Genomic DNA, 19293 nt, shown 5'->3' on the forward strand with positions numbered 1-19293 from the left:
ACTTATCATGACTTACAAACCGGAGCGCACATTAAGATCTCAAGATGCCGGTCTCCTTATGGTTCCAAGGATTAATAAAATAACAATGGGAGGTCGAGCTTTTAGTTACAGGGCCCCTAAACTGTGGAATGGTCTGCCTGATACTATAAGGGATGCCCCTTCGGTCTCAGCTTTTAAATCCCGGCTGAAGACTCATTACTTCAGTTTAGCATATCCTGACTAGAGCTGCTGATTAACTGTACAGACTGCATCTCTGTTGTTAGTCATTAGCACTAAAACATAAATAACATGAGAGTTATAATTTGATAATAACCCTCACTTTTTCTGTTTCTCTTCTCAGTACTCAAATGTGGCACTTGGTGCCACGGCTCACCTGCCAAGCTGTTTTGCCTGCCTAAGGTAAAGTCATCCCTGATGGAGGATCGCAGAAATCGTGGGAAAGAGGGGTCTTTTCATCGGATTGGCTGGCCCAGCACTGTTTTAGACATGGGATGGCCAAATGGGAGAGGCAGCTTGATGGATGAGGTCTCCAGGACTCTAAAAATATCCAAATTTTATTATATGATATCATCTACTGTTAAATTCTGCTACTATTCTATTCTACTTCTAAAATTTTTATTTTTTTTTACTTCTACAAAAAAAAAAAACTTTTTATTTTATACTGTATTGAGGATTTATTCTGTTCTGTGTATTGTATTGACTCCCTTCTTTTGACACCCACTGCATGCCCAACCTACCTGGAAAGGGTCTCTCTTTGAACTGCCTTTCCCGTGGTTTCTACCATTTTTTCCCTACTGGGTTTTTTTGGGAGTTTTTCCTTGTCTTCTTAGAGAGTCATGGCTGGGGGGCTGTCAAGAGGCAGGGCCTGTTAAAGCCCATTGCGGCACTTCCTGTGTGATTTGGGGCTATACAAAAATAAACTGTATAATGTACTTGCTGTGACTTTTCCAGTCAACAATGAAAAAAAAAGAAACAAAGAACAAGCGCAAGGTCATTTTTCAAAAATTAACATCCAGATTATTAAACATTAAAGGTTCACAATTTCCCAGCCTCCACTTTCAGTTACAGTACGTTAACTTAAGCACAAAGGCTTCTAGCAATTTTTACTTGAGAACAAAGGCTATCACAACGTGGTTAGTTCTTAGTTTGTGATGTTAAACAACAAAAATTCCAAAATCAATGTTGCCATAGTATGAATGATTGACACCTATATCCATTAATATTCACGCATTTTTCAACGAGGCCAACGCGTTTTGGGACTCTTAGCCCTTTATCATGTCCAGACAAACTGGGACTTATTTTTTAAACTGGAGGTTGTGTAATTGTGAACCTGTGATAATTAAAAAATGACCTAGCATTTTGCGTTTTCCCGTCAACGCTTATGATCTTACTTCTTTAACTTTACATTTATACAGTAATGGTTAATTTCTCTCACCTCATCTTTTGTAAAAGAAAGACAAAATTCGATTGTGAAGTTAATCTGTCTTCTGCACTTTCCATTATCTGAAACAAATTAACTTAATAACCAAGGGGACTCACCTGCTGAGTATTCTGTCTTGCTACTGAAAGGTTTGCTGGTGTTTTCTTTTCCCTCTGTAACTCTTTGTAAGCTGATTTATTTATTTATTTTCATCAGCATACCGTATTTTGCCAGCAATGCGCCTTCCATTTCTAAGTCTTTGTAGAGTCTGTTCGGAGTACATTATCACCGTTTGGCTGTTTGCGAACTTTCTGTCTTTTATTAACTCACTGCTGTCACTTCATTACCTGAATCACTGCCTGGTTAGTTCAAGAACACCATTGCTAAAAGGTAATAATTAGTGTAAAATAATTTATACAAAAACATAACTGCATCATTAAACTAATTCAGTTCTTCATTATAATTTCTTTGGGAATCTTCTATATTTTTACATGATCGTAACCTCTGCAGTATGCCAGCTTAATGTTCAAGCCGTCCATTAAGACTTGCAGTTCTCTTTTTTTTACCAAAGTAGGCTTTGTTGTAGTTATGAAATAAACTATGTGCAGCGTTAAGGGGAGAGAGGAGTCATAAATTATGATAAAATGGAAGCAAAACTGAACTCGAAAATCCAACAGCCGGCTCTCCGAGAACTAGCTTATGCTTCGACAGGTTAACGGGGACATGACAAGAAAGCACATGCGCAGAGCGCAGCAGAAGACTCGCATCTGGCCCAAACCGCTTCCTCCGCTCAAACACCTCTGTATTGACATAAGCAGCTATTATGTAGAAATGAGGGTGGGATGCTCTTGAGATGTAGGAAGAAAGAGGAAACGACCACAAAGAGGTCTTGCATGGTTATTAGCTGTGGTGTAGTTCCAACAGCATCGTCTTCAGTCGATGGATGAGAGGAAGACGGCAGTAAGAAGTGGAAAGATGTTCGGTTTATGATGCGACTCAATGTGTCGCCGCAGTGCCGCTCAACGATTATGACTGCTCTCTACCCGAGCACCGCTTCGGCCTCGCCGGATAAATACCTGGCTCTAAAGGATGTCAGGGAAGTGAAGGAGGACACAACGTTGGACGAAAAGCTCTTTCTGCTGGCGTGCGAGAAAGGTAACTGCACGCCATCATCCACCGAATGCACACGTAATGCACGCAGGCGTCACAGGTGCTTCTTTGATTTTAAAGTGTGAAATTGTTTTTTTGCCTCTTTTTTCCAAACCTAGCGGCCCTTGAAGCTAAAACAGTTTCAAATTGTCAATATGATTTGATGCCGCACACACATACTGTAGCTCGACTGGATATCATTTCATGTGCAGTAAAATATTACATCGTCATGGCTTCAAATTTGGACCTGACTTTTCGTAACTGGAGTTTCCACGTTTTCTCCATGTGTGTATAGAGTTATCCCCATGTGCTTTCGTATGTATGTCGTATTCTAAAGACGTTCATGTTGGCTACTCAAAATTAGCCCAATGTGTATTGGGGCGTCCTTCTGATTCCTACCTTGCTTCCTCAGCTGCTAAGATTGGCACCAGATTTCCGTGATCTTCACCAGAAAAAGCAAGATTGAAAAAAGCTCTAAAGGCTTAAAACTTTTACGTAGTCGCCAAAAAATGCAAACGTACATGTTTATACAATCCGCCGAAAAGTACATCCTCTGCTTAATGTGCATTGTGTCGCAGCAATACCTTGTTTCTCTCGGAACCAGGGTTCGATTTTTGTTACTTTGGTTTGCCGTCATATTCCCAAGTTGTGAGTTTATTACCTTCTCAGAATTAGCCCATTGTGAAATACTTTATATCGTAATACGCGCGAATGTGTCGTATGATGAAGCAGCCGACCGGTTCGGTGTTGGTTTGTGCCTTATTAGTACTGCGAAAAGCGCTATATAAATGTAATGAATTATTATTATTATTGTTATTATTATTATCCACAACCGTGTATTGAGCTAAAATAGGCCTACTGAGAGGCAAATCCGACACTTTTGAACAAGAAATATGTATACACCATTATGATTTTCTTGATATTATGCCAGATCATCTCAAGCACCGTGCATCAGTTCAAGCAAGCAGTGCCATGCTTGTATAACCTGACAGATTTGTAATCAATTTCTTAAAATAAAAAGTTCAGTGAGAGACGGTATTTTTTTTCATCCTGGGGTTAACTACAGTATCACCAGTGGGCAAACATAATCAAAAATATCCCCAAGATTTAAAATCAGGTTTATTTCAAAAAAGGAAACTTAAAATACCATTGCACCCAAATGACATAGACTTGCATAATCTACATTTTGGAAGCCTTTAATTTTACTTAGGTGAACAGTAAACATCTGCTTAAAAGATTCAACCCTAGATTTCAAATCAACAGAATCTTTGTACACTTTCTTCCAAGTATTGTTAAATATAAGAAAATTATAAACTTGTAGCTGTTCTACTTAGAGTTAATTTTCCTCTAAAAAGCTGCCTTTTTAGTTATTCTTGTAGGTTATGATTTTCACAAAACAATTTATTAATTGCTTTTAGTATTGTGTTTAGGGATTAGACAGTTAAAATTTTCAATGTAAAACCATGTGAAATGTGCAATTGGAATTTATTAATGTTTATTATTATTGGTACTGGACTATTATCTTACTGTTCATTTAGAAATCTGTGAAGAAAAGGTGCCTTATTAACATGTAATTTAAAAAATTAGCCGTACAGTTTTGCATAGCACATATATGACAAAAGTAATTGGAAATTACAGGTTTTCATATGAAATGTAAAAAATGAGAGAATCATTAAAGTGTATTTAACCTAAAACACCAATTATAGGTCATGCTTGAATCGTACAAAGACTAAAAGTTAATGATAATTAACTATAATGATAATTAAGTAAAAGTTTAATTATCATTACATATATTTTTAGGGTCTAGGGCAATGTACAGTTTCAGTAAGTGTTACAATTGCTTACATATACTGTATATTTTTTTAAAAATTACACACTGGCAGATTAAGTGATTAGTTCTGATTTATGCAGTGAGTATATGAGTACTAAAGATGTGTTATAAAACCCATTGTTGGGGCCATTTTAAATTTAGTCTTATTTTTAAATTATGAGTCATGACAATTCAATTTTTTCATTCTTGTTTGAATATCGATAACATTTTTTAAGCAAGTGTTTAAGTACTTTTTCATTTCTGTTTTTTTGCCATCTTTAAATTCTTAAACTGGGTGGGGCAGTCACTTGAGTTTGAATTCCACTTATTGTCACTGTCAGTCTGTATGGAGTTTGCTCATTCTCCCTGTGTCTACATAAGAATTCCTCCAGGCACTCTTTTTTCTTCCCATATTAAGTTAATATGTCAACCTAACCAATATTTATTTGGGGATGTGATCTCCATGGGGGTGTGTATGGTTGGATGCCCTGTAAGAAATTAAGATGAAGTGCAGACTCCCCAAGGGCAAAGACTGGGCAGAGAATTCAAACCCTGGACAAATAAACTATGAGGTGGCAGTACCAGTGCACTATTATGGAGCCCTAATAATGCTTTGACTTTTAAGTTTTTTTGTTATTTTGATGCTTGTGTATTGCTTGCACTAATGACAATGTCTGTTTTGTATGTGTGTATATAATATTGCCAAGGATTATTATTTTTTACTTCCAAAGCACATATTGGGTTATGGTTTTTGATTATTGTTGGCTCGTTTTAAAAATGCTTTTTTGTAGTGAAAAATTGCTATTGATTTAAGTATACTCATACTGATGAAGGCACTACTAAATGTAAATAAGTAGTATACACAAGTTGTAACTGAAAACGTATCAGAATTCTCTCCTTAATTAGTTAGGGTCAAGTTAGCAAAAGAATAATGCGGTGATAAGGAGTAAGAGCATAGTGTTAACATATAATTTTATATTAAAAGTCTGTTCACCCATACTGAATTTTCTTCTTTTGTTAATTAAAGTCTGAAATTAAGTCAGATCTTGTTATAAACCCCTTTATCTTTAATAAGATGCTGTAGCCAATAATATTTAAATAAGAAATCGATTAATAATTGTTAGAGAAAAACAGTCTAAATGTTTTTAATGTCTTTGTTGTTTTTGCCCTTATTTATGTAAATGACAGGTTAAACATACACCCGTTTGCTGTTCAAGAGAACTGATGCATTAAACAAAAAAAAATACTGTAAATAAACAACAATTACTTATTATGTGCAAATGTAGGTGATCCACTTACTTTCCATCTCATTAACTGGTTACCATTAGGATTTTGAGGCACCTTCTTGTATTAGCCATTACAAAATGCCACAAAATAATATTAGTTATTAAACTAGAAATAGTAATAGTTAAGTATCTGCTTCTAGGTCTTTCCTACCTATGCCTGCTGCTATACTAACATTGCCCCTGAGCCTCATCCTTCGTCTTGCAGGCGGTGAGCCCACAATATGTCTCCACATTGCTGGATCAAGAGTACAAGTTACAGAAATGCGGTATCTTCACAGGGTGGCTGCTCTGACACTGTGTGATAGGGAGAGAAGCTCAGTGATTCAGAAGAGATTCAGAGTGGAGTCACTGCTCCCTCGAATTGTGACAAGCCAGCTAAGGTGGTTTTAGCATGTCATAAGAATTCCCAACCCCAACCATGGCTTCACCAAGAGCTGCTATGGCATGTGCCACCTGCGGCAGACCCAGGACACACAGGAGGGATTATATCTCTTTTTTAGTTTGGAAACTCCGGTTTGCAATTCTCCAGGAAGAGCTGAAATCTGTAGCAGGGAACGAGAAAGTCTGGCTTGGCCTGCTTGTCCTGCTGCCACCGCTACCCTCACTAGAATAATTGGTTTCAGAAAATGATATGAGATGAAACAGTAATAGCCATTTTTAACTTTCAGCATTGCATATCCAGTAAATTAATATGAATTTACAGTTTATTTAAGTAACAGTTTACTAAAATATGTTTGTAGTTGATCTTTTTGAAAATTGAAGTAATGCTATGGATAATCACTAAACTCTTCCAGCTTCTTTATCAGACTGTGTAGTCTACATATACTGGAAATCTTGAAAAAAGGAAAAAATATTTACACAAACTTGTGTAAGCCCACAGCCTTATGGTAATATTAAAAACAGGCTGCATTCTGTTTTGCAAAATAGGCAAGCAAAAAATTAGTTTTATAACTCAAAGTGGTGAGTCTTGGTTTTGGCTGCTAAAACATAAATTCACAGCCACTTGCAGTGAAAATGTGGTTAAAGGTACAAGCTGTAAATCCCTGGGTGTTTACAGATAGGTTTGGTATTTTTTGAAGTTCATGCAATTGCTTGCAATCCTGTCATACATTTTTTTCTCCAAAAACTTGTGCATGCTTGGTATGTAAATATAAAATGTGAAAAAAGGGAGCAAGGGAGCTTCCGTTGGTGTCATTTTTGTAATCCCAAAAGTTTAAACCTATGGTTTGTAGTACTTAGATAGGATTAGATTTTCTCATAATGTAGTATTTCTGAAAACTATAGAGTACAAGATTTGTTTTCAAAACAGGCAAAAATTTTTAATTCTCTAGAAGTACAAACATGTATGTCAGAAAGAGTTTCTAAAGTCAAGGTTTAGCAAAGCAAAGCTGGTCTCCAATATTGACATACTTGCAGTGAAAATAAAGAAAACCTATAATTCGACCTTAGCGATGCTCAAGCCAGAACAATGCAACATGTTCATTTACATCCTTTAATTCATAATACACAGTAGTAGAGGGTCATCACCTAGTAACTGAATGAGCCTGTATTAGATAACATGTTAGAAGTGTGCACAAGTTGCATCATTAAAATTGAGTATTAAGCCTATGACGAGAAGACATGGAGGGATAGGAAATTGAAGATGCATAGAGGCGTGTTCTTTTGCATTATAAGCCATTAACTAAAACAAAACGGTCAGTATGCATACAGACACAGAAAAAGTTGGTACTTTTTGGACCTTGTATTTAGGATTACTGTTATTGAAGAAAAGTGATGAAGTGGCAGCTAGCAAAGCCGTTAGAGTAGATACCATGTGGAGCTAACAATATTAAAGGAGCTTATGAGCAAACCAGGAGTCAGGAGGCATATAAATCTCACAAACCTTTTAGAAAGGGTCCAGGTAATTTTAAAATTTTAATGTTCATTACATCTCATATATATATAGTAATGAGAGAAGACAGCACATCAAAAAGGTTTGGGGCACCAAGGTGAACCCCGTATATTATGATTGTGGACGAAGGTTCGAGGCAAACAGCAGGCAGACAGCAAATGTAGAGTAAAAAACAATTTCTTTATTCTTGATGAGCAGAGAGACCACTGCAGCCCCTGTCAGCTAGTGTCACTGACAGTCACCAGCAAAAGCCCAATCTTGTGGGGGGTAAGTTCCCTTTTTATATTGATACATCTTACAGAGACAGCTTATCATGAGTACAAAAAAGGAAAATAGTGAAGGACACCTTATTCAGACAGTAGTTTTCTCCTGACTGACTCAGGATGGCTTTGAGGTGGGTTTTCATTGTGACGACCCAGAAAGGGTTGGCCCAGGAAGGCGGAAACTGGAAGTGACGTTGGAGGTGGAAGGACCGTCAATCATCTGTTCTGCAGAGAAAGGGAAAGAAAAGGCATTTGACAGCAGTGCCATCCTCTGGTTTGGAGTGTAACAATCATTGCATGAGGTTGTCTGCCAAACATGTGCATGTGACTCTCTCTCGCTCTCTCTCTCTCTCTTTATATATATATAAAATGTGTTGAACAGTCCGGGTTCGCTTCCCGGGTCCACCCTGCGTGGAGTTTGCATGTTCTCCCCGTGTCTGCGTGGGTTTCCTCCGGGCACTCCGGTTTCCTCCCACAGTCCAAAGACATGCAGGTTAGGTGGATTGGTGATTCTAAATTGGCCCTAGTGTGTGCTTGGTGTGTGGGTGTGTTTGTGTGTGTCCTGCGGTGGGCTGGCACCCTGCCCGGGATTGGTTCCCTGCCTTGTGCCCTGTGTTGGCTGGGATTGGCTCCAGCAGACCCCCGTGACCCTGTGTTCGGATTCAGCGGGTTGGAAAATGGATGGATGGATGGGTGTTGAACAGTTGAACGGCTGGCACCCTTGCCCAGCCAGGATGTCTCCTTAATGGAAGGAGTAGGGGAGAAAGCGTGCTCGAGGCATTATCTGCCCTGGATTGCTAGGTGGCAGCCCCTCTGGGTTGCTACAGCACCACAGATTCCCACAGAGCACATTGGGAGTTGGAGTTTGGTGGCTCAGCCCTGTTGGGTTATTGGGGTACTGCCAGGGGATGTGCTTCCATACCACGTTAATGAGCCACTGGAAATACTGTCTGGTACAGAATAAAAGGAGCCTGCTGCCACTGCTCCAGGATCTGGAGGGAGTTGGGAGGGAGAAGTGGAAGATAAGACAAAGCATTGCTGTGTGTTTATTTGTGCTTATTGTTCTGTGCTTGCTGGTGGGAAAAGATTAAGGAAGCATTTCCCCATGAAATAAAACCCTTCTGTATTGTGTTGGACATGTGCCTTGTGTCTGTCTGTGTCAGGTTTGGGGAACTAGAGCGCCCCCATTAGGTCACATTTTATATATATATATATATATATATACTCCCCGTGACCCTGTGTTCGGATTCAGCGGGTTGGAAAATGGATGGATGGATGGATATATATATACTGTTGCAGTGGGTTGGCACCCTGCCCAGGATTGGTTCCCTGCCTTGTGCCCTGTGTTGGCTGGGATTGGCTCCAGCAGACACCCGTGACCCTGTGTTCGGATTCAGCGGGTTGGGAAATGGATGGATGGATATATATACTGTATATATGTTACGGCCAAAACCCGAAGTTCAGCCAGTTCCCGAATTGACCGGCCATTTCGCATTTTGGCCGCGAGGTGTGGCCAAAGTCCAGAGTACTAGAAATGACCAGCATATATGCTACTTTGGCCAGCCATTTCGCGAAGTGGCGAGAACTCCCTGGTCAAAATCCGATGTGCTGATGTAAGACTGTCCGCTCAAGGTGCGAAGATGCTTCAAAATTTTCAGATGCAGATTCAGAAGTGAGTTTTCCATTCTGCACGAGAAACTGCTCAAGGCGGTTCTTGTTCAGCAAAGCGGACGCCACTTGAGACGGCCTTCCCCTCGCCCAAACACTAACCTTAAGGTCAATAAAATAGGTCCCTGATGTTAAGTCACTATTTTATTGCTAAAATGATAACAGAAATGTGAAATCTACTTATATACCTGATCTTAATTATTGTGAAACAACCAAGTGGCGTCCGCTTTCTGAACATGAGCCCCAAGGCTACACTCAACGCAATTGCACTACTAAGTGCGCAACAAATCGCTGCTCATGCCTTTTTCCTTCCGACTTTGGCTGATCGCCCCTTGCCATTTCGCAAACTGGCTGGCCAAATCCCGAAATTGAGGAAAAGATCGGACATTGGCCGGTCAATTTACAGCGTCATTGGCCATTTCCCGATTTGGCAGACATTTCCCGCTTTGGCCAATTTCGGGTTTTAACCGTAATATATATATATTATATATATATATATATATATATATATATATATATATATATATATATATATATATATATATATATATATATATATATACTGTATATATATATATATATATAATTCACTAAGCCGGAAAACAAGTAGCCACCCATGGAAAGCACGCCGGAAGGGGCGTGGATTCACTAAGCCGCCGACAAGACCATTGGATACGACGACAACTCGCAGAGCCACGCCCACCAACTCGGATGTGACGACTCGGAAAAAACGCCGTCATTTAGGTTCGTCTGTCCTACAGTACACATGTACCTCTGAGCCACGTTGACTTTTCGGTTACGACGCACGACTGTGTGCACCATAGCAAACTGTTTTACACGCTACATACAGCAATTCGCACCCGCGACAAACATGCGTCTTCTTAGATGGTGCTGAAGGAACACGGAAGACGTTTTCCCGCCCACCAACACTCCGTTTTCCCCGGCCCACGTCTACCCTTGCTCTCTAGGCATTCACACTGCCTGCTCATGTGCCCGGATGCAAAAACTCACAGACCACCCAGTTAGTCCCTTTCGTCTGTGCTAGGAGTCCACATGCACCTCTGAGTCACGTTGACTTTTCATTATTCGTTTCGGTTACAACACCCGACCAAGTCCACCATCGAAAACCATGGGAAACGAACAATGAAGCCCCGCCCAGAAACTCTACCCCTCCGCCAACTCGAACAGCTCATCAAACACATACTCGCTTTGGTCTGTGCTGCTGTCCAAATCCAGCTGTGAGCCACGTTGACTGTTCTTTTGCCCTCCATGGCTACAGCTTCAAATGTATTTCATGGAAACAACACTTCTTTCAATGTTATAGAAATTCCTGCATCAGGTAACTGTTTGTTTCTATCAGTCGGGTTTTTTTGGAAAAATGTCATTGACGAAACTGTTGCTCTCAAACTTCGCAACATGGCTGTTGGCTTTGTTTGCCATAATTGGGATAACGTCGGCGAGGTGGTCACAAACTGCAACAACTCACCACAAAAGGACGCCCTGTCTCTCGAGGCATTCACACTGCCGGAAGACAACCATGGGATATGCAGAAAATAGCCATGTCAGTCAACGCAGATCAGACACCCAGGCAAACAACACTGAATAATCAATAGCTGCAACTACTTTGCCCGCCCCCACTCCTCACCTGAGTCGGTTTCGTCTGTGTTCAGCAGTGTTTCCCAAACTCGGTCCTGGTGAACCCCTGTGGCTGCAGGGTTTTGTTCCAACCAGATTCCTAATCATTAATGCAGGTGAAACTCATCCGGGATAAGTCGGTTTTTCAAATGCAGCCGTGTAGCAGATTAGTCTAGCAGGATGTAATAATCCGAGATGAATGCGCGCCCTCGCGCTGAGTGAAAAGCCAATATATATTGAGTCTAGAAAACATGATCAGCAAGTCTTTGATAGGCTGCAACAAAATGATGAAAGAACGGGCGCATTTTTTTCACACAAGCTGGGTGGGTGGGTGTTAGTTAGTTAATTAGTTACTCGAAGGATTTCAAGATTTAATATACACAAGCGGTAACACTGTAAAAGCTGCCCAAACCAGAAAAGACGGCTGGCAAAAAATGGCCGACAAATTAAACGCGTGTGCATTGTACTTACTGAAAGCAGCGTTACGGATTTTGCAAATGTTCATTTTTTTCCGTCTGCTTAAAAAACATTTAAAAAGCAGCGTGATTATGCGGCGTATACTACGCCGCGAGTTGGTATGCAGCGTGTAAAACAGTTTGTTTGTCGCGGATAATTTGCCTTTACTTTAAGACGAAGACAATTTCCTGTTAGATTTCCCTTTGCGATGACAATTAATAAGGCACAGGGCCAAACTTTCAAAAACATGGCTAGCGGGTCATACGCTCGCACTGATTACGTCCCTGCCCTTTGTACACCCACCCCCCGGTACTACCATGGTCGGGTGACTTGGTGGATTATATATAGAAAAGCAGCCAAAACCGCAAACAACAATGAAAAGTCTGCGTGACTCACAAGTGCATGTGGACTCTGCAAAGAGCAAAACAACTCAGGTGACGAGTTGGGGGTGGGCACATGAAATGTTACTTTTCTTGGCGATTTATTACATTACCGATTTTTCAAATGTTAATTTTCTCCCTGTGCTTAAAAATCATTAAAAAAAGCGGCCTGATTATGCGGCGTATGGTACGCCGCGGGTTGGCTAGTATATACAGTGATCCCTCGCTATATCGCGCTTCGCCTTTTGCGGCTTCACTCTATCGCGGATTTTATATGTAAGCATATTTAAATATATATCGCGGATTTTTTGCTGGTTCGCGGATTTCTGAGGACAATGGGTCTTTTAATTTCTGGTACATGCTTCCTCAGTTGGTTTGCCCAGTTGATTTCATACAAGGGACGCTATTGGCAGATAAGCTACCCAGCTTACTTTTCTCTTTCTCTCTCTTGCGCTTTCTCTGATCCTGACGTAGGGGGTGTGAGCAGGGGGGCTGTTCGCACACCTAGATGATACAGACGCTCGTCTAAAAATGCTGAAAGATTATCTTCACGTTGCTACCTTCTGTGCAGCTGCTTAGTGAAGCGACATGCTGCACAGTGCTTCGCATACTTAAAAGCTCGAAGGGCACATATTGATTTTTGCATGTTTGTTTTTCTCTGTCTCTCTCTCTCTCTCTTTGTCTGCTCCTGACGGAGGGGGTGTGAGCTTCGCATACATAAAAGCCAAACAGCCCTATTGATTTGTTTGCTAGAGATTGTTTTCTCTATCTATGTGACATTCTGTGCTCCTGACACGCACTCCTTTGAAGAGAAAGATATGTTTGCATTCCTTTAATTGTGAGACAGAACTGTCATCTCTGTCTTGTCATGGAGCACAGTTTAAACTTTTGAAAAAGAGACAAATGTTTGTTTGCAGTGTTTGAATAACGTTCCTGTCTCTCTACAACCTCCTGTGTTTCTGTGCAAATCTGTGACCCAAGCATGACAATATAAAAATAACCATATAAACATATGGTTTCTACTTCGCGGATTTTCTTATTTCGCGGGTGGCTCTGGAACGCAACCCCCGCGATGGAGGAGGGATTACTGTATATATATATATACATACAGTATATGTGATACAGCACCTGTCAAATAATACAAAGAGTACACAACATGTGTTTAGCATTGGGGCTCATCAGGATTCAACCTTGGACATCAACTGGCGTCACGCTATTGCAGCTGGTTCACTTACTTAACCGGGTGAAGATCGGTGTATTACATTCATAGGTCTGAATCACAATCTGAGTTGCAAGAAGCAGATCATAGACATGTTATATGGTATCTGTCAAATAATACAAAGAGTACACAACACATGTTTCACCCTTATTGGGGCTCACCCGAGGTCTATTCACAATAAGAGGATGCAAAAGTTTGTACACCTGACAAGCCACAGGAAGGGTGAAGCACGTGTCGTGTACTCTTTGTATTAATGGGCAGATTGTAAAAAATTTTCTGAAAAATTGTACTCATGGGTTCAATTAGCCCTATTGACAGTAAAATGCAGGGACATTCTGGGGGGAAAAAACAATGTTAAACTTGATTTACAAAGTCTACATTATCTGTTCCAAAGTGCTAAATAGACTGAGGTGTGCAATCAGACACAATATACTCTGGAAAACCATGTAAGTAACATTTTTACCCAGTTATCTTCTATAGATGATTTTACATAAAGACATAGATAATAAATAATAGAAGACAAAACAAAATTGAAGAGGGAGGATAATCAATAAATTCAAGTAATGAAAGAAAACCAAACTCTTTTGATTTTTGGTAAAATGTGTATGTTTCGTAAATAATGGTTACTGGTAATTATATACAGCAATTTAGATAAACAAGCTACCAGAATTAGTGATTTATTAAGTCTTAAGTTTTAACTCCAAGGAATAAACAACAAGAGAATTATGACACTGTTAAGGCAAAGAGGCACCAGAGGTACAAAAATAAGTCTGTGTGGTTTTTATATGAACAAGGATCATGTTCTTTGGTTTTATTAATGAAATGTTTAGTTGAAAGTTTACTGGCACTACATTTCTCACATAATGATTAGCTTGGGCATTTTTTTCAGTGGGAATAAAATGGTTGTAATACAAGAAATTCTGTATGGCGGATAAAAGATTAAAAAATGAATATATATGTATATATGTGTGTATATATGTATATATATATATATTTATATGTATATGTGTACGGGCGGCACGGTGGCGCAGTGGGTAGCGCTGCTGCCTCGCAGTTGGGAGACCTGGGGACCCGGGTTCTCTTCCCGGGTCCTCCCTGCGTGGAGTTTGCATGTTCTCCCCGTGTCTGCGTGGGTTTCCTCCGGGCGCTCCGGTTTCCTCCCACAGTCCAAAGACATGCAGGTTAGGTGGATTGGCGATTCTAAATTGGCCCTAGTGTGTGCTTGGTGTGTGGGTGTGTTTGTGTGTGTCCTGCAGTGGGTTGGCACCCTGCCCAGGATTGTTTCCTGCCTTGTGCCCTGTGTTGGCTGGGATTGGCTCCAGCAGACCCCCGTGACCCTGTGTTCGGTTTCAGCGGGTTGGAAAATGGATGGATGGATGTATATGTGTATACATAAATATATGTATATGTGTATTGTGGCAGACGACTAGGGATCTTGCCCCACTGGGATGCCTGGAAGAAGGACAGACCGGGAGAGGGGCACTGTCTTTCCCTGGGTGCAAGAGAGCAGCCCCCCTGGGCGGTATCGGGGCCACAATCGTGGAACACCAGAGCTCATGCCTTTTGGGCTCCATGGCCACTGCCACAGGGAGCGGAACGACTTAACGAGCCCGTTTGGGCTGTGATGCAGCCACACCCAGAAGTGCAGCCTAATTAGGCTAATTACCACCTGAAGCACTTCCGGGTGGGCTATAAAAGGAGCCTGCAGCCACCATTCAAGGAGCCGGAGTCGGGTGGAAAAGGACAGAGCTTACGAGAGAGAAGTGGAGGTGGCCCGAAGAAAGAGGACTTGAGTAGAGTGTGGTATTTTTGTGCACTGTGTTGGTGTTGTGTGTCTGTTCTGTAAATAAACGGTGCATGTTTTGTACATTTGGAGTCCGCGTCTGTCTATGCCAAAGCTGATCTCTTACTATATATATAGTATATATATATATATATATATATATATATATATATATATATATATTGTTACAAACTCCACACAGATCAAAGCAAGGTTTGGGGCAGCCATCCGTATAATTGGTATCCTGGCTGCAATGTTGAAAACGTGAATACAGTACTGATGTGCACAAAACCGAGTCCAAAACAGAACTGATGGAATAGGGAAAAGGTGGAGGCTTTTAAAGGGGAAGAAAGGAAGTGAGGTCAAAAGGGTCGGGCTCATGTGGGCCTTCAGCCATATGCTCGAGCCCGGATGTGACATCACAGGGGCCGGAGCCGGCAAGGTCTTCTTCCATAGGCTCGGTCCTGGATGTGACGTCAAGAGGACCAGGTAGAATCATCCGTGACTGGTCTGCAGGAAAAGGAGAAAAAGAGTAAGTGTACTCTGTAACATCCTGGTCTGAATTGGAATTGCCCTTACTCAAGCCCTTTAGCTGCCTCCCATGCGCACATGTGTGACAATGTATACTGTATATGTATGTGTCTGTGTGTATATATATCTTTCTTTCAGAAGGATAAAGGTTTTCATAAGAAATAAGCTTGTAGGTTTATTTTTTTTTTAATGTGGATGGTTTTGATAAAACAGTACAGTTTCTGGCTCCGGTAGAAACATTAACCTTGTTTTATAGTTGATGGACACCTTCTTATAAAGGACTGTAATGGAAGAAATTATATTATAACTAGCGCTACATAATTATGTATTGATGGGTGAACACTTCCTGAACGACACAGTTGTCCAGATGGGGTGGGTTTGAGGATACGACTGTGAGTGAATGAAAAGATGGACCTCTGGAGAGAGCAACATACAATTGTCCGTGACTGAAAGCGGGATCGTCTGTGATGATGGAGGCCACGCTGGTGAAAGTTACTTCGTCGGTTGACACTTAATATAGCTTGCGTACTGAGTTGTTCCGGAGTCACAGTTGAGAAACACTTTTTTAATGTCTTTTAAGCACAGGGAAAAAAATGAACATGTGAAACATCCGTAATATAATAAGCCACCAAGAAAAGTAACATTGCAACAATGCACGCTACGACCCGATCGCTGTAAACAGAAGTGAAAACAAAATCGAGCCCAGTGCATTCTTTAACTGCCTTGTGGCGCAGTTGTAGTGCTGCTGATTTGCAGTAAGGAGACTGGAAGGTTGTGGGTTCGCTTCCCGGTTCCTCCCTGTGTGGATAGTGCTTTGAATACTGAGAACACCACTATATCAATGTAATGCAGTATTATTATTCTTATGCGTCCAGCCCCCTCTCTCTCGCGCGTGTGTCTCCCTCTCACGCGCCTGTATGTGTGTGTGTCTCTCTCTCTCTCTCTCTGGCTCGTTCGCTCGCTACACGTGTTCCTGCAGGCATACGCCGCATAATTATTTATTGATGGCTGAACACTTCCGGAAAGACACAGTTATCTAAAAGGGGTGGGTTTGAGGATACAACAGTAAGTGAATGAAAAGATGGAACTCTGGAGAGAGCAACATACAATTGTCTGTGACTGAAAACTGGTTTTGGCAGATACATGCATATCTTTTTGAAAGTTTGGCCCTGTGCTTTTTAAATTGTTATCGCAAAGGCCAATCTAACAGGAAATTGTCTTCGAGTAAAAATAAAAGGCAAATTATCCGCGACAAACAAACTTTTTTACACGCTGCATACAGCGATTCACATCCGCGACAAACATGCCTCTTCTTAGATGGTCCTGCTGCGTCCACCCTCGTTCTCGAAGCATACACACCGCCTGGTCATGTGCCCGCTCGCAAGAGCAACTCACAGAGACCCGCCCACCAACTCTAAGACCATGGCGTGTAAAACAGTTTGCGATGGTGGATGTGGTCGTGCGTCGTAACCGAAAAGAATAATGAAAAGTCAATGTGGCTCAGAGGTGCATGTGGACTGTAGCAGAGACAAACGCGAATGACGGCGTGTTTTGTGAGTTGCTGCGTCCGAGTTGGTGGGCATGGCTCTGCGAGTTGTCGTTGTATCCAATGGTCTTAGAGTTGGTGGGCATGGCTCCGTCCTGTGTGCTCCATGGGTGTCTTGCTCGCTGGCAGCTTAGTGAATTATATATATAGATTCTTGATAAATGTCTTGTAATACTGTTTGTCTTTCATTGACAGCTTGGTAGCAAAATCATCCTGTGAACTCAAAGACTTACAATTAAACAAAGCACTTAATTTAGTTTTACATAGTTGCATGACCACTAGTACTTCAAATTACAGCGTACAGGGTAAGTATGTTGCAGTTTATTGAAGGTTTTGCATTGCAAGTGAATGTGGATTGTTAATTTACTGTTGTTAAAATGCTGCAGGTTGAGAACTTTAGTTTTTAGTATCATAATACATTACTGTTTATCATGTTGACTCAGTTGATAGAATGCCAAACATAGAAATCTTCAATCAACTAATGTAGTTTTGCCAATGGAGCCCAATTGAAAGAGGAAACAAAAAAAAACTTGGCTCAAATGTAAAAATCATCTATTACAAAAAAGGAGCCTAGTCCACAGAAATTTCTCAAAATTAACAAAGATAGTCAATTAGTCATTATTTTTTATTATATTTATCTTTACAGGATGAATATGCACTGCTGGGTTAGTTAGTTTTGATTAATGTGCCTATAAATTCGAGGAAAGTCATTGAATTTAAAAACTACTATAATATTGGAGCACTTTTGTCACCATTCTGCTAGAGGTGAAGAGTTAGAAAGTTGTTAAACTGTAAGATTCAAGGTAGTTGAAAACAAAGCAGAATCATAACTGGTAAGATCAAAATACTTCTGTTTTGACCAAAACATGAATTAAACATTGTAGTCAAAAGTTTAGAGCAAAACATTCAGTAAGCAGGAAAACATTTACACAGTCATTAACAAACAAGTAATTTCTGTCCACAGTCTTGTATGCCAATACTAACCGGTCACATCAACAATGTCAAAAATGGTGTTCTCTGAGGCTACACCCCTGGCAACCAGGGGTCACATCCTAATGATGGGATTTACAAAATGGCCGTTGTCTCTACACAGCATAAAAAGACACTGGAAGTGGCACAAAATCCATCCATCCATCCATTTTCCAACCCGCTGAATCCGAACACAGGGTCACGGGGGTCTGCTGGAGCCAATCCCAGCCAACACAGGGCACAAGGCAGGAACCAATCCTGGGCAGGGTGCCAACCCACCGCAGGGCACAAAATCATTTTAAAAAATTTAAATACAAACTGAGCTGAAAACTAATGATGAATTAGAATCCCTGGTACTTAAAGGCACCTACAAAGAATCCACACCAAATACTGTAGAAATCATGTAAAAAAATGAATAATTAAATCACTTAATGATGGTAATATCTTTAAAATCTCTTACACTTGGTGAATTAGAATGCTCATCAGAACTTAACCAGGCAAAATCACGATTTTCATGACCACCATTAACACTGTACTGCAAAGAGACTGTATTAATGTACATTATACATTAAATCAACATTAGACAATGCATATAGAAAATATTCCTGTGGAGTAGCTTTATGACCTGAGGATAAAAACTGTCTCTAAATCTCTTAATGTAGGTTTTAATAGTCTTGTACTGTTTGCTGGAATGGAGGGCGGAAAAAGTGAATGTGGCAGGTTAGTGATGTGTTTTTAATAAGTGTTTGCCAGATTTACCCCCTTCAATAGTGTTTTGCATCCTAAACTGAACTGTTGCTGTATCAAAATGTACTGCAATATTTGAGGTAGCTACTGAGTATACTGTAAATGGAGAGATCCAGGATTTCTTCAGTTATCTGACAAAGTAAAGGCAATAGTTAATGTGTGTTGTGTTCATTTCAGGGTTTTAGTGGTGGTGAATGCAAGAATTTCAAAGCTACTCATCCTTTCCTCATCTCAATGTAGATGGGAGTGTTGTGCCATGTACTTCCTGAAATCTGTGGCAAGCTCCCTGGTTTTGCTGATATTAAAATTTCTGATTGTTTCTGGCACAACTATTTGAGAAGTAGGTCTCTTTTCTAGAAGTATCACAATCAGGACTATGATTGTGTATTTATCAGTAAATGTAATGATAGAGCTGGAGCTGTGTTTGGTAATGCTGTTATAGGTAAACAGGGACTACACCAGAGAACTTGTGCATAGTATGTGGTATAGCGGGTCCACGGCTTCAAAAAAAGTGCCAGGTTTAATCCGTATAGCTGTGTC

General features: G+C 40.6%; 1 protein-coding gene across 1 annotated transcript in view; it reads left to right on the top strand.

Moving 5' to 3' along the window:
• The first annotated feature begins 1663 nt into the window (after positions 1-1663).
• The window catches only part of trpc1 (transient receptor potential cation channel, subfamily C, member 1), a 92724-nt gene continuing 75094 nt past the window's right edge, over positions 1664-19293 (top strand). The window contains exon 1 of the mRNA XM_028794680.2: positions 1664-2575. Within this exon, the coding sequence (XP_028650513.2) occupies positions 2407-2575 (169 nt within the window). The 5' untranslated portion in view covers positions 1664-2406. The remainder of the gene's footprint in view (positions 2576-19293) is intronic.

The sequence above is a fragment of the Erpetoichthys calabaricus genome, chromosome 2 (assembly GCF_900747795.2).
Source record: "Erpetoichthys calabaricus chromosome 2, fErpCal1.3, whole genome shotgun sequence".
NCBI classification, from domain to species: domain Eukaryota; kingdom Metazoa; phylum Chordata; class Cladistia; order Polypteriformes; family Polypteridae; genus Erpetoichthys; species Erpetoichthys calabaricus.